Source organism: Aplidium turbinatum, chromosome 1 (assembly GCF_918807975.1).
Source record: "Aplidium turbinatum chromosome 1, kaAplTurb1.1, whole genome shotgun sequence".
NCBI classification, from domain to species: domain Eukaryota; kingdom Metazoa; phylum Chordata; class Ascidiacea; order Aplousobranchia; family Polyclinidae; genus Aplidium; species Aplidium turbinatum.
The window spans coordinates 21,869,573-21,896,324 of record NC_137472.1 but is presented as its reverse complement, the minus strand read 5'-3'; the positions used below and the strand labels follow the sequence as shown (position 1 = coordinate 21,896,324).

Sequence of the window (26,752 nt, the reverse complement as noted above, 5' to 3'; positions counted from 1 at the left end):
TCTCCACCTTTTTGTCTTGGTGGACCGCTTTTGGCGCCTTCGAAGCGGTTGCGGAATAAGTTTTATCAGAAATTTTGGTATATCGTGTCTCCAAATGGTAACAAATGTTTCATAAGTTTTCAAGCGAAACATTTAGAAAAATTTGCTCAACTCGCGAGGCACTTATGACGATTGATGACATTGACAAAGTTATATTATTAGCAATATGTTGGCGTTCAGGATCAAAAATCAGTAATTTATATGCTGATTTAATGTTTTTCAACAAGTTTTAAGGAAACTTAATATCAATTTTGCAACCTTTACAAAGACTTTCTCTCTTTCTTCATTTGTAATCACAGTCATGGCAAAACTATGAGTACAAATAAACTGCTAAATGCTGACTAACGTTTATATTTCTAAGTTAAGCATTGATCAACAATCTGCTGTCTCAAAAAAATTTAGTTGAACATTCGTAGTCTTATAAATAGATTTAAAGGGCGGGGAAACCCAAATTAACTTTGCGAGTTTTTTGTTTCAGCGTGATGTCATTGTGTACAACATGAGTTTTAGCAAAAAAAATAATCCAAACTTTGTTGCCTTCGTCTCGCTAAGGCCGCTTTTGTTTTGATACCCGTTTGCGAGGTCTCGCGCGCATCCAGCCGTGACGCTGTACGCTGTGACGTCACAAGGTACATATAGTCGTGGCCAAAAGTTTAAGACCAGACTTGATTTATGACGATTTTTGCATTACTTCAAAATATTGCATCAGATATAAGATGATGCAACTGAAACAATATCTGATGCAGTATTTTGAAGTAATGCAAAATCGTTATAAATCAAATCTCGTCTTAAACTTTTGGCTACGGCTGTATGTACCTTGTGACGTCACAGCGTACAGCGTCACGGCTGGATGCGCGTGAGGCCTCGCAAACGGGTATCAAACAAAAGCGGCCTTAGCGAGACGAGGGCAACAAAATTTGGATTTTTTTTTTGGTAAAACGCATGTTGTACACAATGACATCACGCTGAAACAAAAAACTCGCAAAAAGTTACTTTGGGTTTCCCCGCCCTTCAACTTTTTTATATGCAAATGTTTCAGTCAGAAAACCAAATTTTTGTGCGACGTCCTTTGTAATTTCCAACGACGCACCAGGGCGTTGCAACGCACAGTTTGAGAATTACTGTAGTACACATACTGCATAAAGCACAACCAATTTTTAAATGCCGTAATTTATCAATCATCCTGCAAACTCAGAAACTTTTACGACCCCCTGCAAACGCTTCGCAGACCCCCGGTTGAGAACCGCTGATCTAGATTTTCGCTACATTCAGTTTTCTTTTGTGGTGCTTCTGTACTTCGAAATGCAATTATCTATGTTATTATTACAAATAGTGGAAAATTTATAATTGTTGTAAACATAACAAAAATTTCTCACCTTATCCATCTTGTCGAGGAATTCCTGGACTAGATCAGCAATTTTTACCTTTTCACCAACTTCAACGATCATATCATCAATGCCACCCACATCAATTCCTGTGCACATGACAAATTATGCTACGCTGTAAGTAAGCGCTAGGGATAAGTTTTCAACTTTTTTTTGTTATAGGATGAGCACAGGAACTCTAATAGGTTCATTCAAAATATGCTGGTAATAAACATTAACTATGAGGAGTAATCATTAATTCATTCACATTTGTAAATTTTAATACCTCAAGTTTCCTCAGTTTCCCCCAGGGTTTTACCCGGGTAAAACTAAAGTGGGGGAAACCTCCTTGGCCAACCCTGACCAGGAGTAAGTTTTCTTTGAACTGCGCGACCTGTTTAATCCATACAAATATCTTAAATAGCGAACCACGTTGCATATCGTGCTGCTACAAAGTTCAGCAGTCGGTCTGTTGTAACTGGGTCGAACTCTGGTTGGACATCAAACAAAATTAGGATAACTAGTTTCATACTATACAATGAAGCTTGATTGTTCATCTCTAAGAAAGAGTACTGTTGGCTACATGTAGTAATGTTTCAGAATAGCGTTTGAATAATTTTCTTCATTCCATGCCAGAAAATAAAATCGGGGACGTTACAAACAAAGTACAAAGTGACGACACTTTCAAACCTTGCCACCATGGTTAATCTAAAAATTCACATTTAGTATTTCTTGTCTACCCTCGCAATATTTGGGTTCTTGATGTTCACAAAGCCAAACTTTAATCTTCCTACTATCATGGCTACCTAAAGATACGGCCTGATTTGTCACATTTTGCAGAAATTTCCAGATTTTGCCAACTTTGGGCGAATGTTTAAATAAATTTTTATAAAAATTAGATTTTTACGCTTTCTTTACTGTTTTCCCCAGATGACACAATAGGTTTTAACATCCTCAGATGTTGAAAAACAAAGAAAATTTGATTTCGAAGATTTTAGTCAGACTGTTAATTTTTCAATAACAGTCTGATTGAGCGTTTTTCAACTTACTTTTTCTCATTTGCTACTGCTTCCCCAAGGCAACAAAAAGCTTTTATATCATTAGGAGACAGCATAAAGTAAAAGAATCTCAAAAAATGTCAGTTAAACACTAGCAATAGCTGTAATCAAAATCTGCAAAATGTGACAAATCAGGCCGCATCTCCATGTGGCCATGCTACTATTAATTAAAACAACAAAAACAAATTGTGTGTGAAAAACAAACCACTAAGAACGAACCAGAGGCTTGTCGTTTGACAGATTTCTTTAGAAAGTGAACGATATTTTCTTGATTGGCAACCTGGTCCGCAAACTCAGCACCAAATCTATATGCATTGAAAGTGTCGTAACCCCCACTGTAGTCTACCTGTAAATATGGATAGAATAAGGGTACTAGTGGTTATCAATGAAGGCCGTAACATTCCTTGCCGCACGCTCACACAAAATGGCGAGCAAAAGCTCATTAAAAAGGTAAAAGTGGTCCCATACTTGATTCAAGTGTTGGGTATGAGAAGATAAGGTCTCATTATACCAAGCAATCGGCACTAAGGAGAGTAGGATGGCCAGTTCCTTTCTCTCGGTCGCATTTTCCGCAGCAATTATGCCCATCCAAATTATTACATCCTAGGTAGAGGTGAGCGTGTTTTCAACAACCAGCTGAAGCCGGGAGTCGAACCAGGATGGCATAATTGGAAATCCAACGCCTTATCCGTTGGGCCATCCCAAAAACTTGAATTCCCTATATCGCAATCGGCAAAGAAACGGCCTAAATTTGAGGCTATACTTTGCATAATAAGCTAATAATGCAAGAAATACAACGAAAATAAATTGATTGGTTATCTTGAACTTGAAGGAAAAATAATCGTGACCCCAACATAATAAGGATTTACCATTTTCTTATAAAAAAAAGCAACAAACATGAGTGTTCACCCGCAGTCTGATCAATGGCTTGGTTGGTTGTTTGGGATGGCCGCTGCGTTCATCTTCGGCACGCACAATGAGATTCTGGACCCGTTCTTTGCAGTAGGCTCGTACCGCACGCTCGATATCCTCAGGGGACTTATTGCTTTTCAGGGAAACGTGATCAGCCAAAATAATATCTTCCACAAACATTTGTCGACTCGTTTGGAGAGGAATTTTTTCAGTTTTCATTTCGCAGCCACGTATTTTCAAGACTGCTACATGTCTGAAATCACAAAGATTCAAAATTAATTAAGTTGGAAAAACACAACTGACCGGTTATTAAACGCATTTCGTGTGCAAGCAAAAAAACAAGTATACGAAACCACTATACTTTGGCTTTGCTTCTCCAGCACAGAGTGACGTTGCAACCGGACTCCCAGGCTGCATCACAAAAAATTTCTTGATTGCATTCAATTCCAGGTCGATGCGGCATTCGTGCTCATGACCCCACACGACTAAGTTCATGAACTCGTCTATGAACTCTTCGGGAATATAATTTGTAGTTCCATGCTTGGCCCTGCACCAATACAAAGATACATTAATAAAATTCACCTGTTGTACTTTACAGAAATATAAAAAGTTTAGGCAGTGCTGACAGACGGACTGTCGATATGTTAAACACAGTATGACTAACAAAGTTTAACGTTCTGACCTTTATTTTACTTACTCACTTACTCAATTCAAAATATCAAAGCAACCTAATATACACAAAAACACATACAAAGAAACGCAGAGATACAGAACGTTGGTTGATTGCAACGCGCAAGTACGCATTGCAATCAATTGCAACGTCTGTACCAGAAAGGCAGAAGGTCTCGTTGCAGTGACGCTGGCAATGTGGCACATAAAATAAACGTAATGTCACCACAACAACTACAATAAAAATATTTCTTGGCAATAATACGAAAGCACCACAAATCATTTTGTTTACACTAACACAGCGCAAACAAGTGGATAATGCCAAGTGCCAACACAAAAAGGGTAAAATATCCATAAAGCTTATGGATAACACTAGATTGCATAACTTTTTTAAAGGAGCGTATTTTATTTTCTGGAATATCTTCATAACCCAACCCGTTTTACTGCTTCAATGAAAAGAATGCATCTTCACTAATGCTTCCCTTTCAATATTGTTTTATTATTATATATATCATATATTACTCAGGTACCACGAATCCAAGAATAAACACTCATCTCATGCAGTGGTCATATCATCGATGTGCAATGACTTACCTGTTTTGATGCAAAACGAAAATATTGAACCACTCCCCGAACTTTTCCTGAGGTCGGAAGAACGTGACATTCTTCTTTAAAAACAAATGATGAAGTCTTTCGTCTCGAATGGAACCTACGCCAACAAGTGGATAAATCAAAATGGTGTTACTATATAGAATTATAGATCATAGATTTCCAAACGTTTTCTTGGCACAACATCATTTCGCTATTCGTAAGTCTTCGCGAGCCGCATTGTACTTTCAATACTTTTGTCCTTCAATTTAGGCTTATATAAGCTTTAAAATTGTAATGTAGAAAAGAGTGTTCTTTCTGGCAGTCAGCGCATGGCTGAGTACTCACTAAAACAACGAGCAATTGCGATTCGGTAACTATAACGGCGTAGCCTCCCCGCTTGCCATTAAGACCATCCAATCAACTCTCGGTAGCCGATTGTAGCAAGAATCGGCAACGATAAACACGTGTTTCGTTCATTAGATTGGGCACATCAGTATCGCACCACTAAAAGATAATGATTAGACATCTTCAGAATTTTTTAGACAATTCTACTAACATTATACTAAAGTATGGCACCCACCTAAACCATAAAGAGCTACATTCGTTGTTCCTTTTTGCATGAGAACAGGTTGAATTTCAATCTCATTCAACTTGGTTTGTTTTCCGAAGTGATTTAGTAAACCAGCAACACTGAGAAAGTCTATGGCACTTAATTCTCCAGCCTAGATAACCAAAACAATAAGTGCTATTAAAAATTAAACTGCGTGGGAGTAGGTATCACTAGCCAACAAAACAAATTTGTGCCTGGTATATTAAAATCTATTTTAGGGTATACTGTATTTGGAGCGCTGATTCCAAAAATGTGATCAGTTGTTTCCAATCAGGTCCAGTTTGTGAGATATGATATACCCTGTGATGCTGGATTATGCTCAGTGCTCATGTGGGCTACCTCAACAAGACCAGAAGGCATTCATGGCATAATATCAACATAATTGTATTTTAATGATATCTTAAAAACTCAAAGGAGTCAAAGACATCATCAATGCAAGAAATGTGTAAAAATATCAGTTTTACAAGGTTATGCATAAAGAAATTCTTGAGGAGCTTTTTCGAGTGTGTAAATTCAGTGCAGTTTCACTGCAAGTATCAACGATAAACGGCTATCACTCTGGTCTAAACACCATTATCATGACCCAGTCAGATATGTACGATTAATGCAAAAGCAATCAACCGCATTAATTAACAAAAAAAGTGGGCGGACCATGATGTAGAAACAGGCAAAAGTCTCCTTTCGTTGAAGTTTCTGTTCTACTATTTAAACAACAATTTGCCAGAACTAATAAACCTATCTGATGAACCTACCATTTGTTTGGATTTAAAAACAGGGTGGGGTAACTAACTATAAATTTGGGGTCTGCTACTATTCGGTGGGTCCGATTCGGTGAGTCTGATTCGGTGAGTTCCTAACCTCTAACCCCTAACCCTAACTCCTAACCCCTAACCCTAAAACGGCAATGATAATTAGGCCACGGTACCCGATAATTAAAAAAAAAAATTGAAAAAATCCCCCGTTAAGGGATCGGACTCACCGAATCGGACTCACCGAATCGGGCCATTCCGATAAATTTGAGAGAGCAATAACAATTCAACGAGTATGAAAGAATATGAATTAGAAAAGTAAATCTGTAAAAAATACCATACCTTACAATGAGTACTCCTTTTTGAAAATCAATACAAATTAGCTATGCGTTTTTTAATTGTAAAACAGCAAACAATGAAGTGAGTACTGCACAACAAAACAGTGGTCGCTTAGATATAAAAGCAAGTGAGCAAAATTTCGCTCATTGCCAGTAAGAAAACCGTCAACCTTCCACTCCATATACAGTAACAGTACAGTAGCTTAGTATTCCCTTTCAATATTTGAATTTGAAAAACAAAGATGTTCATGCTTTCGACTCCTGTACAAAAAATTGTGATGAACACTGAATATCAGATGAACTTTTGAGGGCCACCAAATCAGGGAACTGATAAATATTCATGGTACGCACTACGCAGCCTCAGTCACACTTGGAAGGGTATTTGTGCTAGTTATATATTTAATGTTTTTGGGAAAATCACAGCAAAAGCAACTATTTTGAATTTGTAGGCCACATGGTGACTAACTTTAAAGGTCTTACTAGCAACATGACATTAAGTCTTCTTTATCTTTACATGCACGTAGACTAAATTACAAAAAATCTTGATACGTTAAAGATTGAGTGAAAAACAGAGTAAAGTTTTTTTCCAGGATATCAGTATAATCGAAGAAAAGTACCACAAGGATGACTAGTTACTGTTAGTGTTAAACCAGCAAAGAAACTGCCCTGATTCTATGCCCTTGAAAAAGTCCTTGTAAAAGACGATTTATGATGTTGCACAGACCTTAAAGAACTCATAGTTTTACATTTTTTTGCATTTATGTTGTCTTTGAGTGGTTTGCAATTTGCATTGTCCAAAGTACTTGTGGCACCACACTACTTTGATGTTTAAGAAAAAATTCAGATCTCCTAAAGGTATATAAGAACTAAGCAAAATCTGGCGTCACAGGGGGTGCCATACCCCAAAAACTAGACCTGGTGGCATTTTCGGAATCAGTACCACACAGATATACCCCTAAGTTTAACATTCCAGACACCAATTTTTGGGTCACTCAGTGTTATTATTGTTCATATCAACCATTTGCCGCATAACCACCTGTTTGCTTTTTTAATTGTATTATACCCAGGCAATGTTGACAAGAAAGCCTCGTGTCCAATTGTCCACACTCTTTATTTAATCATTACAAATCGTGATGTCACAAGACACACCAACCATAGGCGCCGACTTTTCAAAAAACCTTGGGGGGCGAGAAAGGTGATGACGTCATAACCATACCGCTACTTTACTTAATTAAAATAGCCTTTGGCTAAGCTTACTGTCTTGTTTATATTGACACCCAGGTCGCAAACCGAATTTATTAGAACCGCTGCTTGAAACGATTAGTTTTACGCATGCAATACGCCTAGTCGTAAAAATTTTGATATTGTTATTAGCTCATAATTGAAACAGTTGGAAAACAAGCCGATTCGTTTCCTTTTCGTGCGAGTGAACAACAACGATCAAAACAGTGAAGTTATCGAAATAAAACGCAAAAAATCATGATCTCAAGCAGATTGGAAATCGAAATCAGTTTTACTACCTTTGTTTCGCTTCTTCGCTAATTAGATACCTTTAAAATGTTAACAATGACGAAGTGTTTTCTTTTCTGGAAGTGGTGAAAATGTGAACATATACCGTACACATTACACATGTAGCCTATACAGTATACACATATCTTGGACTGAAAAGATGAGTAATGACGAAGTTATAAAATTGGCAAGAGCAGAAAGGAGATTAATAACAGTTAGTAGGCGCCAGATGCAATTTGTAGGTCATATTCACAGAAATGTAGATTTGGAAAAATTAGCACTACTGGGGATAATACAGGGAAAAAGAAGCAGAGGTCGACAAAGATGAACTTATTTAAATAGCTTGAATCAATGGGCCACAAACACAACAGTCAAAACGAACGATTTTATACGAATGGCAAATGACAGAGAAGTTTGGAAGACCATGATCGCCAACGTCTGTACCAGATCAGGCACATAATCATCATACACATTAACAGTTTTTTTTTAAGGTTTGGTTTGGGTGACCGCTAAGTAGTTGAGACCGCAAGTGTTTCGTTTCATTTAAATACCAAAAAATAGCCATATTTGCTTAAACGAATTATTTATTAGGCTACTGGCAGGCTTCTGCTTGTTATGTTTCCACACGTAAAAACTGATCATTATGCGCCATAAATCAGAAATAAACATCGACGAGTATCGAAGGTGCACTTCTTTTGTGAATAACTCTTTGATTCAGCTGTTAGCTGTAGGGGAAGGTCGGGTTAGTTGAGCCACTTTTTGCATTTTTGCAATTTTTTTTATATGAGTTGCTTTTATTTCTTCATTCACAGTGCTCTACGTTCTGCGTATATTAAACAATACTTGTAGGAAGTACAAGCCTTATCGAACGACGACAACCGGGTCCACAGGTGTTTAAAAACTAGTAGCCAAATGGCTCAACTAACACCACGGTAAGGGTAGGGATGCACAATAGAGAATATCGAATCTTAGAGATTCGAATCTCAATGTATTCGAATCGCATTTGCAGTTTTTTTTCGGATATCAGGATTCGAAAATAAATCTGTTAAATGAACAGTGTGCGACGTTAAACAAATGTAAAGTTGATATTTTCCGTCTTGCGCGCCGACTTTTTTCGTAGACTGTTTGTTCCAAGCGCATTTTTTCTTCCTTCATATGGTTCACACAGTTATCAGAACTGCAGACACGCAGTGCGTTCCCGTACAAGTGAATAATTCAGACCTCAAAATTCACGGCAGACATGTCTGCCGTCACAGCATGTGATTTCCGCGGGAAGTACCATCTAGATCGGTCATATTTGTCGGCCGAGAAATAACACAGGAACTAGCGATACAAATCGTCACTGCATGGCACGAACAATTGTTGCGAGAATATAATTTTTTGCGCATTCTAGCGCGCATCTTGAAAATGTAAATACTGTATCCCTTAACTTCTATTGAAAACTTTCGATTTTTACGTTGATTCAACGATTGATGACATTGAATCAGCGTAACAAAAAGCATTGTAACGCAAGAAGCCACACGACTTCGTTCGGTGGAAGTTAACTAGGTATGCGGCGTATTTAGCAGCTACACGGCGCTTTGGCTCTTCAGTCTTCAAGCGCATGTCGTTGGTCTGATGAAAGCCTTTTAGAGTGACTTCGCTGAAATTTTAAAACGCCTTCTAAACCGTAGCTATAGTTCTTAAATGGCAAAGAATTATCAAGATGAAGCAATTAAGCATGACAATTGACGCTAAAACTGGTGTGTCCGCCGATATAGCTGCTCAGACCAGACACGTTTGTCCACCGTCAACAAAAACGAATTTCGAGGCCTGATAATTTGTGTGTGCGGCCACGAATGATTCATTACATGTGCTGTACACTTGTACAGTACTGCAAATTGATTTACACCACGCGCTTGAGATTCGTGAACTGGTGAGCAGTAGACTGTAAAGGATTAAAGGGATACTAAAGGAAAAACCTGACTTGGCGATTGTACACGTTCTTTGTGTTTAAAATACTAACCATAAAACAATTTTCAATAAAATTTTGCCCCATTGCGGTCTGATCAGCATTCCGCGCCTGCTTTTGTCAGAGCTTTCAAAACGGGAATAGGCGTGAGCAGCGAAGCGTGCGACTGTACAGTCTACGTCACTATAGACTAGCAATCAGCTGATCGAGCAATAGTTGTTGCTGCGGGCGATTTAACTGTAGGCAATTATGTATGTACATCAAAACATCAGATTTCAACATCAGATGTGGTAACGTGGCTTTTGTTATTGCTGTCGATAGTGATGTATTCTCGAGCAGTGTTTCCACTTTTTGGTCATTTAAAAAAAATTAAAAATAAATGAAACATTGGACTTTGGGCCTTGCCAGTGCCATTGAAAACAACTTTTTTTCGGTAAATTTTTTTTTGAAATGTATTCTTGAATGTTCAGTTTACGCATTTTAATGCTTGATTCCCGTTTGAAATTTTTTGAAAAGTTTGATAAAAATCATAGATTCACAGTAACACAGGCATCAATTATTGCTTCGATATTATTTGGAAAAAATTGCCGCGTAATATCAGAATAGATTCGAAATTCTGGATTCGAAATTAAGTATTCTAGAATAGCCAGGTATTCTGTATTGTGCATCCCTAGGTAAGGGTTAGTTGAACTACAGACTGGGGTTAGTTGAGCCTCATTTATTATTTTTGAAAACACAAATTTAACCACGTTTCTTTTCCAAGCCTTAGTTTATATTTAAAGTAATAATATCAATTTATGAAAACAGGTTAACAATTGTTCCAAGAGTCGCTCGTAACTCAATGTGCATATAAAATAATGAAGGTATTGCTACGGCATCTAAATAACACCATTTCATTATAGCTTGACCACGTTTATGAGCTTTTGTTGAGTTTTATGTAGTTCAAAGATATTTATTGGACCGTAAACAGACTTATTCAAAGGCTGCAATCTATGTAAGGTGTGTGGAGGTATCGCAAGCATTATAACGCCCTTTATACACTGGCTCAACTAACACCGAAGGCAGTGGCTCAACTAACACCTTAACTATACTGCCATAAAAATGTTAAAACTACAGCAAAACTTCATGGCACACCATGCCGCTTTTTATTCAGAACGTAGCTTGTTTGGTAAGCTACACCAAACAAATTAAATGAAACTGTCTCAGTAACCAAGTATAAAAAAATATTATTGGACATACCTCTATTTTCAAAATCTATTTTCCAAGGTCAAAACACAACTTTTTAACTTCAGCACCACATATAATATCAATCGTCAACTCAAACCAGACGGGAGACCACGAGATGAGAAACTTTAAGATCACGTGATGATAAAATGTGGTTACCTCACCACATTTAAGAATCGACAAGACATAGCGAGAAACAACCATTACTTTTCTACTGTAGTTGCAAGTCCAAATTTTGGGAAACCGCTGGAGAAATTTGGGGGACCGTTTCGGTCCCCCAAAACATCTTAAAAAAAACACTGCACATTAATACAGTGGTTATTGAAGCTAAACACAGATGACAGTTTTAAAAAATGCATTTTTTCTTTAAGCTATATTCACGTAACTGTTCGTTATGTCGTAGTTTTAATTCGATAAAGTTTGCTAAAATCGATTTCATGTTTGAAGTCACAGAAAACCTAACGGACGTTTGGATAACTCGTAAAATGAGAATAAACATTCAACATCGCATTCGCTTTTTCGCTACCACGCGTTTTGACTTTGAAGTTGCGCCTCACGCGTGGGAAGAAAAGCAGTGTGTGACTGTGAGCGTGCAATTCACCTTCCCAGAGAAAGCCTTGCGATCAGCGGACAAGAACAACGTAGGCTGTTTTTCGCTTTCGGCATTCTTTTAGTCCGTTTAAATGATCTAAATCTATTTAGAAAAATATTTTATCTTTAAAACACCAATTGTAATAGCGATTTTTTGTTGCCCCTCAATCATAAATTTACGGGGGGCGCCGCCCCCCGGCCCCCCCGGAAGTCGGCGCGTGTCACCAACAGTCCCACATGTTCTCTATTGGTGTCAAATCGATATCTCATCTAGCGGACTTTCCTCACAAAATTACACAATTGGCGTCTATTTGTTGATTCTATGATTTGCATAAAAAGTACATCGACAAATACATAATTAATTTGTTGAAACTTACCCCAGTAGGGTCATCGTGATTGCCATGAATGGAAAATACGGGCATGCTGATGTTCATGTGAGGATTTTCATAGTTTACGCTGGTGATGCTACAATGGTAACAATAATAGAAGTGATACGGTTACAAAAATGAAGATGAATTCGAAAGACATCAAAACCACAAAAATTCCAAGCATTTTGGTGACCTTTGAAATCAAAACGCTCTGCTTACTCGTTCAGGTTGGTGCCACTGAAAACCTCCCCGATGAACACGTGACGCCGCAGACCAACTCGGCTGTTTCACGTTCAATAAACCTTCATGAAATTAATTTTCCCTTCCAACATGTACTGCTGAATAGAAACTACCAAATTTTTTTTCTTTTAAGCCGTTTGTAAGCTTAAGGTACCGTACCGTACATTAAAAAACATCCTCGGTGGTTGCTTGCAATGCAACGCTTTTTCAATGTTTCGTTCTACGCATGCATGCTAATACGAACAGTTTTCATTTAATTACAATCGCTCAAATAAATACAAAAATTTTCTTGCTTGGGAATTCCCCCGATTGAAAACATCTCACTTGCACAACAATTCGACATTGTTGCTGAGATGCAAAATACTGTTTCTTGGTTTCGCTACCATACATACAATAACAATTTTGTTTGACTACGAGCAAAAACTCAAACCCACAGATCTGCCAATTGCTCAGGGCCAAGAGTGTTCACTACAAAAATATTTCGTGATTTCATAACATTTCGTTCCCACATAATTTATTTTGTTTTGATATCACTTCTAAGAAAATATTCTTGCGACAAAGTTCGCTTCGGTCAACAAAACTTTTCTTATGCAAAAAAAATTTAACCTTCTCCTCAACATATAAACAGAGTATCTGACAAGATCGTACGGCAGTGAAATTCAAATTTTGTTTATTTTGTTGGTTACAAGTTCGAGAAAAGCTGACACTGAACAACAATTGTTTTAGTTTACACTTTTTGTAAACTTATATAGTTGACAACCTTATGACCTAAATTAAACAATCATGGTACAATAATAACCGAAAATTACAGCCAAACAACTTCCTGCGACTCAGTGGTGATAAAACGCTTGTTCTGTGAAAAACAAAACTAATTTTCCAAAACAATTTAATTGGAAACTAAGCGAGATCAAGACGAGAAGTTTCGTGTCGAAAACGAAACAAAATATATGTCGAAACAAATTGCGTTTTTAACAGCCAAAACCGAAACCGAAGAAAACAAAACTATTCTACAGCTTTTATGAATATTTTAGATTATCAAAAAAATAACTGTGAAGTTATCAATTGAAATAAATTAAGCAAGTTATAAAAATAACTCACGAGCTTGAAGTGTGGCCAAAATTCACCACCTGATCACTGACCACTTCGACTTGGCATGGACGATCGCCAAGGCAATACTTGCGGAATAACTCCATGGTCCAGTGCAGGGTTTTTCGTGATGGTTTATTTTCATGAAATAAATCGCCACCAAAAAGAATGAAGTCAACATTTCTAAAACAATAAAATGATATAAACTAAATGTGTTAGTGTTCTGTTCGAACTACTATACATCCACAAGGACTATAAAACGAGTTATAAACCGTAGGTCATTTTTTTAAGCCAACAACAGAAACTTAACAACTGGTAGAAAAACGATTAGATAAGAGGTAATTTAGGCCAATTGGTTGGTGCGAGTACTTTATTTGCGGTTCTATTTAATTATCATTTACTACTGCTGAAGTGACGACGTTTAAGTAACTTAGTTTCTTCATGTGATGAAATTCTAACACATTTAAAAAATTAATACAGAATCATCTGCAACGTAAATGCAATATCCGAGGCGTTTTTAGCTTAAATTGCAGTCACTAGGCAACTAGATGCAATTAATGCTACAAAACTGTACAGGTCTGTCAATTATAAAACAACTTGAAGGATAAGTTTTAATCGATTACCAAATCTGATTGTTTTTATTTACTGATTTTATTAGTTTGGCTACATCCTGCAAGACAAGGATCGTAATAAAATCGATGATCTGCAATTCTCCTAACAATGGAGAAGCCAGAGCGGAGGTCATGACAACAGAATCACTTTATCACTCATAAGTAGGGCCATAGGAGCCGACTTTTATTTTTGCACGGGGTGGCGGATAGCACAATATGGCAATCTAAAAACTTTCAAACTGCATGTTTTTGTTTGATTTTTACTAAGCGTGTTTCGTAGATGCAATTGTCTTTTCACACCTGATTTGTAGCTCGATAATTTACAAAGCAACTTTAAAACAAAGCACAGGAGGTATGTCGTGAATTTTATTGTTGCGTTGCTGCTCTGACAATTAACATTTGGCAAAAGTATTTTTGCGAACAGCAGCTCTGTCAATCTAACTCAGCGGTTCTCAACCAGTGTGCCATGGCTCATTGGTGGGCCATAGAAGCATTTTGAGGTGGGCCACGGACATATTTAAAAAATTGAAAGATTTATTGAAACATTTTGTTTCATTTTTGTCACTATAGTCAATTTTACACTTGTGTACTATGTTTAGTTACAATGAATGATGCTGCTGTTTTTAGCTACAAAGTGGCAATCATCATTCTAACTATTGCAACATACAGTTTTACTGTACATCAACTCAGTTTTTTATAACACTTATGATGTAATAGACTAGTTTGTGGTTACAATTAAGCCATCTTTATAAGCGGTATAGCCTTGTTGAACTTCTGCAGAACCGCTTTTTGGTACGCGCAGCATTTTATTTTGTGGATTATTTTGGCGAGGAATTGACAATAGTTGAAGCTTTAAGTTTGATGAAAATTACATTCAGTATGTGCATCAATTTTTGATAACAGAGAAGAAAAAGCACAATGTGTATTATGTTGTAAAGTTCTTAGTCATCATTCATTGAGGCCATCAAAACTGAAACTTCACTTGGAAAAAGTTCATCCAAATTACAAAGATGAAGATGTGAACTTTTTTTAACGAAAAGAAGATAGTGTGAAGCGTCAGCGCCTGGATTCAACGAGAGGATTCCAGCAACATTCTAAAGGCAATGTTCTGCTGCTTTTTGTTTATAAACCTTTTTGTAATTTTTTTTCTTACATAAAAACTGAATGGGCCACAGAACTTTTATGCAAACAAAAATGGGCCACGAAAGAAAAAAGGTTGAGAACCACTGATCTAACTGTTAATCAACTGGTCAAGTTGTCATGGTAGATCGCAAGTAGGTTTTTATGCGCCTGAGTGCACTAAACGATCGCTCCGCCTTGCAGGTGGTGGAAGGCAACGATAAGTATATTTTCACAATGCAGACTTGGAAGCATTAATGAAACTGTTTCATTGCTTGCAAATAGATCAAGCAGTTGCAAATCGGACAGAATGCTCTACCTTTGCATCTATCGTATTCTAGCCACGGGAATTGGCTCCCCACGATTTTTGATAGCTTCTCCCTTCAACAGCGATTATCCTGCTCGTGCTAACGCCTTTTAGGCGAGTAAGAATTGACATAAAAATAGCCGGACCCGGACATTTTTGATAACAACCATTTTTCTTCATAAAAAGATGGGTTACCTGTTTGACACCCCAAATCTAAAATTCGGCAAAATTCGGACATGGGGAAAGGCCTTTTTCACTGAGGCAATTATTGATCGGCGCGCCATCTAGCGGAAGAAAAATTTATGTATTTTCTGTGGTACTAATTCCCGAGTTTCAAGTGAAACAAGGATGATTAACATAGTGACTAGAATAATTCTTCAGCAAAATTTGCTATTTTACGTTGATTCAACGTCTGGCAACGTTGAATCGACGCAAAATAACATATTTTGTTTGCTGAGTGCCTCATGTAACAGAAATTAAGCTCCAATGATAGTGTAAAAAGGTGGTTCCACACTTGATTCAAGTGTTGGGTATGAGAAGATAAGGTCCTCAGTGTACTAAGCTTTCGGCACTAAAGAGAGTAGGGTGGCCAGTTCCTTTCTTTCGGCCGCCTTTTCTGCAGCAGTTATGCCCACCCAATTTATTACACCTTAGGTAGAGATGAGCAATGTTTTCAACAACCAGCTGAAGCCGGGAGTCGAACCAGGTTTGCATAATTGGAAAGCCAACGCCTTACCCGTTGTGCCATCCCACAGTGTAGTGGTTGTAAAATTCTAGAAAATGCTAATTAACTAAGATGGATTTCGGAAAATGTAATTTCGTCTGTTACAACGAATCTGACAAACATGAAAATTACGGACACATAAAATTTGGTAATGATTTATATCTTGAACTTTCACAAAGAAAAGATTTCAGAAAAAGCATAGTTAAGGAGTTGGATAACAACTATAACATCAGACCAGCCAAGTCATTAAATCCATTGCATCATCGCCAAAGCTGCACAAAAATACTTACCTGAAGAAATAGGTCGTTACATAGGTAGCCATTCTTACATCGATGCAATGTCGCGAGACTTTTATTGTCAATTGGCATTTTTATACATCAGGTCACAAGATCGAGTATTCTCTTGGATGTACTACCCCAGACAGCAAAATCTGTCATTTTTACATTGATTCTACGTCTGCAGACGTTGAATCAATGTAAAAATGACGGATTTTGTTGGCTGGGACCATCCCTTGGTCTTTGTGCAAGTTATGGTCAAGTAATAGCGTACGATCAGCTACTGTAAGCCAAGCGAATGGTGATAATACGGATGAGGTAATGGACTCTGCAAGTCATCCCGGCTCTTTCTGTCAGTGGGTAGCAGATAACTTCGATTTTAACGAAGATACTCTGACAGGTCATGAACTCATGATACAACGCATGTGATGGGCATTATAAATTGTCAAACACCAAGAATGGCAACTCGACCACTACTGTAGTTATTAAAAAAACAACACGTCAGTGCAACTGAACTACTGGAATCCGGCAAGTTTGGCAATTTAGTCAAGTCGTATACTGGTGCAAAGACAGGTACTTGGAAATACGTACGAATCAAGCAGCTGAACGTCTCTTCCGTGTTATTTACGCACCATGAATTGCTTGACACTCTATGGCTGTGTTCAAACATATTCAATTCTAAGCCAGTACAATGGCAAGGGCTCATGGCTAATGTAGTTCAAGGTGAGTTTCAGGTTTCGTCAGTATCACTTAATCCTATGATACCGCTTAATCTCGCAACAGATGAAGTTGTTTACAATACAATGATATTCGTTCAAGACCAAGCGAGAAAAATGAACATACGTTGTACATCGCTAACGTTTGACCAACCCCTCTACTTCAGAGCATTCAAAATTAAACAGGACAATTTTGGTATTTTCAAAAGTGTTCACTTACGACGTGGTGGTTTTCATCAACTGATGTCCTTTCTCGGAGCAGGGTGCAAACTGATGGAAAGAAGTGGTTTAGATGATTTATGGAAAACTGTGTATGCATCGAAATCTTTGCCAAAAACGATGGAGAAGATTTGTAGGCTACTACGTTTCAGCAGGGCATTATTGCTGATACTCGTGTAAATGTCGATAACGTCTTAATTATTGGTAACGATATTATTCTCAAACTATGTGGAAAGAAACTGAAAGAGATTTTGCTAAAAAGATCTTACCAAGCAAGTACATTTGCCGTTATGCGAAAAGCCTTTAAATATGAAGATAAAGAGATACACAATACACATGTCATCCACCGAAATCTTTCACAGATTGCTGTCCATAGCCTGTTTGCAGGGGTCACTGGAACCGGACAAATTTTCGTATGAACTTGCCAATGTTCCACCATCACTTTTCTCAGATGACGGAAGTATATGGAAATCTCAGACATCTGCATTGTTCAAATACATAATCTTGCAAAATGAGAATATTTTGTGCACTAATTCTCGATTATCTTGTATTTCGATTGTATTTGATGGCTGTGCTTTCATTCACTGACTTCCCAGGAATATGAAAAATTTGCTTGAAATGTTCATTCAATATCTTGTAGCCTGCGCGGGAAAAATACCAATATCAGAGTTGTTTTTGACAATTGTGATATTGAAACAACCAAAAGAGCAGAGCAAAAGCGCATAAAGCTGACCACATCTTGTCCCGACGTAGCAATTCGCTTGGACATACCCATCCCGGCAAATAAACCCGCATTTTTATCAAATAAACGTAACAATTTATAAACTTACTCTAGGATAATCTTAGTAGTAGGCTAATGGCATTACTGTGGACAAGGCCAAAGGAGAAAGAGACGCTGATGTGGCTATGATCCGTAAGGTTCTGGAAGAACATGAAACCTATGGTCAAGTACAGGCTAACTGTGATGGCTGACGATACTGATGTACTTATCCTTTTGCTTTATCACGCACCATGCGGAAACTGCATTTATATGAAAACATCTAACTCGAAAATTTTCATTCGTCGAGCTCAGCTTGCTCTCGGAGAAAATATGTGCCGATCTTTGCTATTTTGCCACGCGTTTTCTGGATGCGATACAACATTCTGCTTTTACGAAACGGGAAAAGTAAAAGTTTTTAAAATCTTGAAAAGTCTGGACAAAGTGCAACGTAAATGTGCCACCTTCGGAAACAAGGAAGCTTTAAAAGAAAAGACATTTCCAGAATTGGAGAAGAATTCTCCCAATTCTGTATAAGCAAGTGTTTTCCATGAATGCTTTGAATTTAGTGCGCTACCATTACGCTGTATCCTCAAAATATATATCAGTTGAAAGAATGCCTCCAACAAGTAGAGCATGCTACTTTTACAGCTTTCGTGCGCATCATCAAGTGTCAACATGGCGTCATTTCAAAACTGTGCTGAATCCTACTTTCTATGGATACAAGGAAACAGCTTCTGGTCGGGTCCTAATAATGAGAGATAATGAATGTGCACCCAAAACCTTTTTGAAAGAAATTAGGTGCAATTGCAGGAGCACTAAGCGTTTATGCACATCTTGTGGTTGCTCCAAGAAAGGCTGCAGTATTCACTGTGCTTGTGAAGCTCAGTGTGAAAATTCATCACTTTTAGAGTGTTAGATACCCAATAGCTGTGAGTGTAGAAGTATATTTACTTTAATAAAAATAGTTGCATCCCTAGAACGGGACCTCAAATTGTTACTGTGGTAGTTTTAGAAGTAAAATATTTTTGCAATGAATGATTAATAAATGAAAGTGAACGCATATATTAAATGTACGCTGCCTTTTCTGTTGAAGCAAAGCAATAGTACTGAATAAACGACATTAAATGGTCTCCAGATAAGCATTAATTGCTCAAATCGCTGATGTTTATCTTTCTATTATACGTTGGTTATTATATATATTTTATTTCGTTGTTTTACATTGTTATTTCGTTGTTGTTGTTCGTTATTTGTGCATTTGCAGTTTGTGTAGTATTTCGTTGTTTTGGATATGGACAGCTTTGTCTGATGCAAATAAATATTATTATTATTATTATTATAGATCTGCCAACGTTGTATCACCACTTGTTTCAGTTGCAAATGTTGTTGAAGTGTCATAAAGCCTACATTGAATTACACTTTAACGTAGGCAATATATAATTGCGTGATAATAATTAAACTGTAATAAATGGCCAAATACGTCACAAATATGGGCGTCGGCAGAAAAAATGCAGGGGTGGGGATAAGCGGGGGTTGGGAGGGCACAATTTTTGAAGCCAAATCCATCTTGTAAGCTGTAACATAGGTAAGAAAAGTTCTAAAGTTAAAGTAACATTTGAGTGGTGAGGTGCGAAAATTGTGAAAAAAATTACTATTAACGTATGATGTAAGTAGTTGTTGCGCTTACGGCGCAAAACTATTTAGAGAAATCAAAAAACTGAAGTAGAATTGGTTGAAAACCTGATGAGAAAGTGTTTGCGTGGAAGGCGAATACAATTTTTGAAAATTGCACTCTCGAGCAAATTACATGTAAATCATAATCTTGGGGAAGGGGGTAAGTGCTCCTTCCCTGCCGACACCCATGATCACAACCTTTTTAAAAAATATTATTACACTTATGTTTTTGTGAGTGTTAATTACGTGTATATGCTTACTAAGTTGCATTTTACTTAGAGCAAGTATTTACAACCGCTAGATGGCGCGATATGAAAATTTAAAATGCGGTTTTGGGGCAGTTCCCCAAGTCCGATTTTTGCCGAATTTTGGAATCGTCGGTCTGACTACCAGACAAGCCTCCTGCAACCAAAAAATGGTTGTTATCAAAAATGTCCGGGTCCAATGTCACTTCTTACTCGCCTATTTTGGCAGTGGCACACTTTCGTTTCGTTCAGGCGTTTGATCACTTTCATGCTGGCTGAAATCCTGACTAGACGCAACAAAAAATGACTCAATGGAGGGCTGCAATTTCAAACGCTTTTTCGGTGGCATCTTTAAGCTGAATAAAACTGGAATGTCGGCGAAAACTTTTACTGGACGACTTTTCGTATTTTTTTCTATGATGTAACAAGCAACTCCTATGTCAGACCAATAAATTCCCGCCTCAGACTTTTACAAGACGACTTTTCGTAATTTTTTCTATGATGTAACTAGCAACTCCTATGTCAGACCAATAAATTCCCGCCTCACAGTTTGTCACGCATTGACACGTAATATTACTGCATGAAGTAGATAACAAAGTAAAATTAAAGCATGAAGTAGATGACAGTACACTCCAATTGAAATTGGAAAATAATTCAAAATGCAAAATCTTGAGCAATTGAAAAAGGTTGCTTTTATTATTGGGAATTGGCAGGGGGTGTAGCTTTCCTCGAATAGAATCGTGTAAACGCGTAAATTTGCAGAACGTTAAAACTGCTACTTTACTAAGTGCACTTTTTAAATAAAACTCAAAAAGTTTCGAAAATTGCATTTTTTTTTATGAAACTTGAAAATAGATATTCATTTAGGGGGTGGAGCTATCAATCATCGAGATAATTTTATTTCCAAGTATTTTATAGCTGGCATAATTTATAGCGATATTATGAGCAGTTTAAAAATTTTCAAAAAATATTTTTGAAAGACGCAATGGAAAGATCTTATTTTATTGATTAATAAATCCCATTGTAAACCTAACAAATGTAACAATGACTTATGACAAGTAACAAATAAAACGATCGCAACAACAAGGAAAAAACTCGTAGCCACGTGTTGCGTAATCTTCACGTAGCTTGCTTGATGTTACGCGAGTATCATGCTTGTGACAAAAACAATCATTTTCTTCGCAATACTGTATTGGTTCACCTCTTGCTTTACGTTGACTTGAAGCGAAAACCAATGATCAAAAAAAGATTTAAACGTCCGTTCAAATTACATTTATTTGCAGCAAGTAATGTAACCTAAACGGGGTGGCTGCCACCCGCCACAGGGGTTACGGGGTGGCGTGGCCACCCCGTAACCCCGTAAGTCGGCGCCAGTGAGTAGGGCAACTAATGTCAAGTTTTTTTTAGTAACTTATGGCGGAGTGGTTTTAAGCAAGAGTTCTGAATGAAAAAAACGAATAGGCTATAGCTTTAACAACTTTTTGTTCATCAATCTCAATGTGTGCTTCGTTTACCTTCTTAATATCAAACACACTGCAAAACAATGACGCTTTTTCCAGAATAACGAGCATCGACAAAAACAAAATGTTGATTGAGCACCGGTTCGACACTGTTCAAGAGCACATGGCTGTGTGAATCGGAAGCCACTTTAACATAAAGAAATTCTGCCAGACCCCAATGACACCGCCAACCAATCAGAACATGTTATAAGAGGCTACCGTCCAATTGTGACCCTCTTCTAGCACTCAGGCAGAGAGTTCTTCTTTTGAACTTTATTTAGTATATATATAATTACAGAAGAAAAAAGAATAATGGTAGGGGTGAGAATCGAACCTACGTCCTCGAAATGACTAATTTCTAACCCTAACCCCTAAGCCAAGCAGCTGACGGAGAATCACTTAATTTGCTTTGTAATGAACATTACTTCACATTTCAATTGTTCTTGGTGAACGCGATGTTCATTATGGACTCCACAATGTGGAGTCAGTTACCTGTTTATAGGGTCTGCTACTATTCGGTGAGTCCGATTCGGTGAGAGCCTTTTTCGGTGAGAGCCCTATTCGGTGATTTTTTTGAAAATTATCGGATACCGTAGCCTAATTATCATTGCCGCTTTTACATCGTTTTAACGTTGCTAAACGTTGAAATGTAAAAGACCTAAACGTTGAAAAGACCCTAACCCCAACCTAAACCCCTAACCCTAAACTCCTAAACCTAAACTCCTAACCCTGAACCCCTAACCCATTACCCCCAACCCATTACCCCCAACCCCTAATCCTTCACCCCTAACCCTTAACTTCTAATCCTTAACCCTATAACGGCCTTTACTCCTAACCCTATAACGGCCTTAACTCCTAACCCCTAACCCTATAACGGCAATGATAATTAGGCTACGGTACCCAATAATTAAAAAAAAATCACCGAATAGGGCTCTCACCGAATCGGACTCACCGAAACGGGCCATTCCGCTGTTTATACAGCCTTCAGTCGTGCCTAACCTAATATATTCTGTTGGCTATTTCAATGTTTTTTCGTTGATTTACATTTTGTCTGTTCAAGCAGTCCTATCTTAAACATAAAATGCAAGAAACAATGGTTCATTTAGTCAAATTTTTGTTAGGTCAATAAATTCATTTTTTTAGGTCAATAAAAACTTGCCCTACTCATAAGTTTTAATGGATGAAATTTTACCAGGCTTAAAATTCTAACAATGTTCTGGTTATCTGAATAGACTCCTAAGACAAATTGTTAGATGTGTTTGACCAATGTTAAAGTGCTATAAAGCTAAACAAACCGGGTATCTGCGTGATGATCACTCGTTCAGTGGAAACAGTACTAGAGTGAGATGCTACATGGTAACTTTCCCCATGATTATATTGGACATTCCACGAGTAAAAATCATTCTTTTTTCTTTTTCATGTCGCCATGTGTTCTCACATAAAAAGAGATAAAAGGAGTTCTTCCGAGTGGAAAATCCACAGCATATAAGTTCATCCATAATTATTTTAGTAAAGCAAATGTAGTTGCTACTCTCCTAAAAACTTTAGCAGCTCGTTTCGCCCTTAGTGGGGTCTTCCAAAGATTTTTGAAATAAAACATCGTTTTTATTTTGTTACGTATATATTTAAACTGGAACACAAATACAATTACACAAATACTCTTTTACAAACCGTACAAGGAGTACAATTATTGAATCCAAACACATTGCAAAAACACATCAATGAAGATATATTGAGTAAATACCTCTTCTTTGCAATAGTAAAAATTTCTTCAAGAGTAACAAACGAATCTTTTCCTCTATCAGGATCTTTCTCTTTGTAACCAACATGGAGATCACTGGCTGAAATATTTTCTAACTTTAAGTTATTTATCAGTGATGACTTGAATAGTTCAGATCAATTCAATTATATCTATAAACCAGACATACTCTGCCTTCATATGATAAATTAACCATGATAAAAAAAACAGCGCCAACTATAATATATTCAATGAGGAATTACTTTTAGTTAATCGCATTATCGAGCAAAAGATTCATTTGATTAATCCAAATATTTATTTTTACAATTTACAGCAACTATACAGTACATTGTAAAATAACCCATAAACCCCTGAAAAGCTTAAATGCTTGAAGAGGAAATTAAAAGAAAACGTGGTGTAATTCTACTATAATGCAAAAGAATTTATTTTCACAGGAGTCAGTTCAAACATAAACAACTAAAAACGATTTTGATCAGCCAGTAGCTAGATCATCTTCAATTAAGCTTATGCAAATAGAATCTATTTTGACTACTCCTTCACAATACATATGTTTTAAATAGGCTTTGCCCCATGACTAAAAATTTATCAAAATGAGAACTGTGATCATTTTGATAAATTTTTAGTCATGGGGCAAAGCCTAGTGAGAACAAAATCTCAACTGTGATTGTACACGTGAAGTCATGAATATAACCACGAAAAAGCAGACCAACATTACCTAATATGTATGACCTCAACGTCAGTATGTATAGATACCGTGAAAGCTCATCCAAAACTATAAAACAATTTTTATAACAAAAACATGCATGCAACAATCATTAACTCACCAACTAAGATGCTCAGTACATTTTGATCGTTGTCATTCCTGCAAATACAAAAAAAAAGTACATGATGTGGTGACTTAGTACATTTCAATGTTTATTGATAAGCTATTTTACTCACTGGTAATTTGACACAAAACACGTACAGTAAATTATTCTCAAAGCAATTCAAAATTAAAGCAGACAGCAATTTTGCTTTCTAATAAATTAATTTAAAAATAAAAAAGTTTATTAAAATGTTTACCTTTCATGTTAGGTTATACACATCTTTAACATCAGTGATCCTACACTCAAAGATAAGCACAACCAAGCCAGAAAATCAGTTGTTTATTTAAACTACCTGTCGACGTTGAATTGATGCAAAAAAAGAACCAATTTTTGGTTGGAAAGCCAGCATTATTGTATAGCAGTGGTTCCCAAATTATGGGTCGTGAAGGGTCAAAAAAGGGGTTGTGCAATGACGATCTAAATCTTCCAAAATGGGACTGTTGCAAATCAATTTATTAATGAATTTCGTTGTTTCTATTAGGCTATCAAGTTGTTTTAATCCCAACACCGATTAGATTATTGTATCATAAGTATTTATTTGGCTCTTATCAAAATCATTTATTCTTCAATGAGCAGTTTCGCTGGCATTGAAACGAATCTGTATGTTCACAATGCAATACAGTACTTCTGATTTTTATATTTTTTCTTGAATTTGGAGTTTATTTTCGTTTCATCTGCGATCCTGGTGCTGTAAAGCCCTATTGTGGGATGTTCTATGAAATGTTGTCAATCGAATCCTTAAAGAAGAACAAGTGAAACATAAACCCCTAGATGAAGCACCTGTACTGTAGACGAAGCACCAACGCAAGCAAAAAACGAGCGTATTTTAAAGTACCAAAAAACGGCACAAAATTTTGACCAAGCAATGAATCCAGTCTTTTTACTAACTCTCAACTTGCCTCTCAGCAAGTTGAGCTACAGTAGACCACCCTGTTATCAGTATGAGTAATGAAGTGGATGCTGATGTCTCTTAACCTCTTTTTTGGTTCCTCAATGTTATCAAGGATGAAAAGTTATACTGTACAATGCAAGGATCCATCAAACGACTAAACATAATAGCCTAGGCTAAGTAAACAAAATCAGTCAAGTTGCCAATGTTTTGTCTACTCTACTGTATAGCAACCATAGATTGAAAAAATAGTGGAGTACTGAAATTGTCTGCCGGCTACATGTTGTCTGTGTTTTGGGTCACAAGATGTTCACCAAACTTAAATTTGGGTCATGCTCAAAAAAGTTTGGAAACCACTGACATAAAGGAAAGACTATCGCCATTGGTCTTTCATGCAACGGAAAAACACATCATGATAAAAAATTCATACGAAGAACATCGTTATTGCTCTGTCTGCAGTGACCTATTTTAAACACAATACAAACATCTGCAAACATTGAAGCAATGTAAAATGGGCAAGGCTGGGTTTAGCTGATGGGGGCTTTGGGTACTTTTTAGATCAGGGGCCCCTAGTGCAAAAAATTTTTTGCGCCGCAAGCGCGAAAAACTAGTACTGTGTCTACACTTCATAAACTACTATGCTTAGCAAAGTAGCAATAATCCAATGCCGTGAATTGAAATAAATTTGAAATCATACAGGACAAATTAAGTCATGTTATACAATAGATTGTGTTTTGCTTTTAACAGCATGATCGTTGCTTACTTCATAATGTAGATATTAACGATCTGTTTTAGCCTAGTGTTGCGAGTTTGCTGTGGTAATAGCGAATTGCACTAGCTTTCGGAACACAGTTCTCTAGTCCAGGGCCAGGGGTGTGCAACCTTTGTTACAGGAGGGCCAGATATAAATAATTGGGTGAAACCGCGGGCCGCACGTTTATTTAACATATGATTTCTAGTAGTTGCAGGCACAAAAGAGTAGTTTTTCTTGTTATTCATGTTATTCTTATATTAGGGGTTATCTCCTTCCAGAAATAATAAGTTAGGACGCATAAATTTCTGAAGAAAACTGCTATTCAAATTTATTGTCACACTGTCTTTAAACGAGCTCAGTGAGAAGTTTGCAGCTGGCTTCTTTTCCTGACGGCTTTTTCCAAATTTACTTTAATGGAAGTGATCGCAATTCGAAGTCAATTTTCCAAGTGTTGGTCGGTCAGAACCGATCAATAAGGAGATTTCATGACGCCCGTTTTAGAAAAAAATGTTCGCACAAATACGTTGAGCCAAAAAGTGCCATTTTTGAAGCCATGGATTTTTGAAATGTGGAAAGTCATCTTAGTTGAAATGTTTTCGGTAAAAATCGCCAACATTCATTTTTAAATACTTTGCTTTCAAATCCTTTTTCTCTTGAAGATCAATCAGTTCAAGTTGGATATCAGCTGGTGCTTTGTCAATGTCCGTGTTGAATGGCAAAGAGAATATATCAAACAAATGTTCATGAGATTTGAAGTTCTTGAAACGAGCCAAAAATTCATACAACAACTTTTCAAATTTAGTTTTCTTCTCTGGATGCATTCCATAATCTCTCAAAGTTGAAAAGTGGAAAAGATGTCCTGTCTGTATGTGAGCTTTCCAAAGTCGTACTTTGTTCATAATGCCTTTTATGTGACCATACATTTTTAGAAATAATTGATTAAACTACCATTCAACGTTTTATAGGCAGAAAACTTTTTCTCAAACCGTAGAAAATTTCATGATCAGATCACCGCTTCAATGCGTGATGGAAAGCTACA

At 37.0% G+C, this 26,752-nt stretch overlaps 1 protein-coding gene across 3 annotated transcripts in view; it reads right to left on the bottom strand.

Annotated features, from left to right (window-relative positions):
• Positions 1-26,752, bottom strand: part of LOC145770856 (double-strand break repair protein MRE11-like) — a 37,004-nt gene that overhangs the window by 8,215 nt on the left and 2,037 nt on the right. For all 3 annotated transcript variants that reach the window (XM_082582607.1, XM_082582599.1, XM_082582615.1), the window contains exons 2-11: positions 24,029-24,066; positions 23,190-23,286; positions 13,312-13,482; positions 11,983-12,070; positions 5,214-5,355; positions 4,637-4,751; positions 3,735-3,920; positions 3,371-3,626; positions 2,681-2,807; positions 1,416-1,513 (exon numbers count right to left, since the gene is read on the bottom strand). In XM_082582607.1, the coding sequence (XP_082438733.1) occupies positions 1,416-1,513; positions 2,681-2,807; positions 3,371-3,626; positions 3,735-3,920; positions 4,637-4,751; positions 5,214-5,355; positions 11,983-12,070; positions 13,312-13,482; positions 23,190-23,286; positions 24,029-24,066 (1,318 nt within the window). The remainder of the gene's footprint in view (positions 1-1,415; positions 1,514-2,680; positions 2,808-3,370; positions 3,627-3,734; positions 3,921-4,636; positions 4,752-5,213; positions 5,356-11,982; positions 12,071-13,311; positions 13,483-23,189; positions 23,287-24,028; positions 24,067-26,752) is intronic.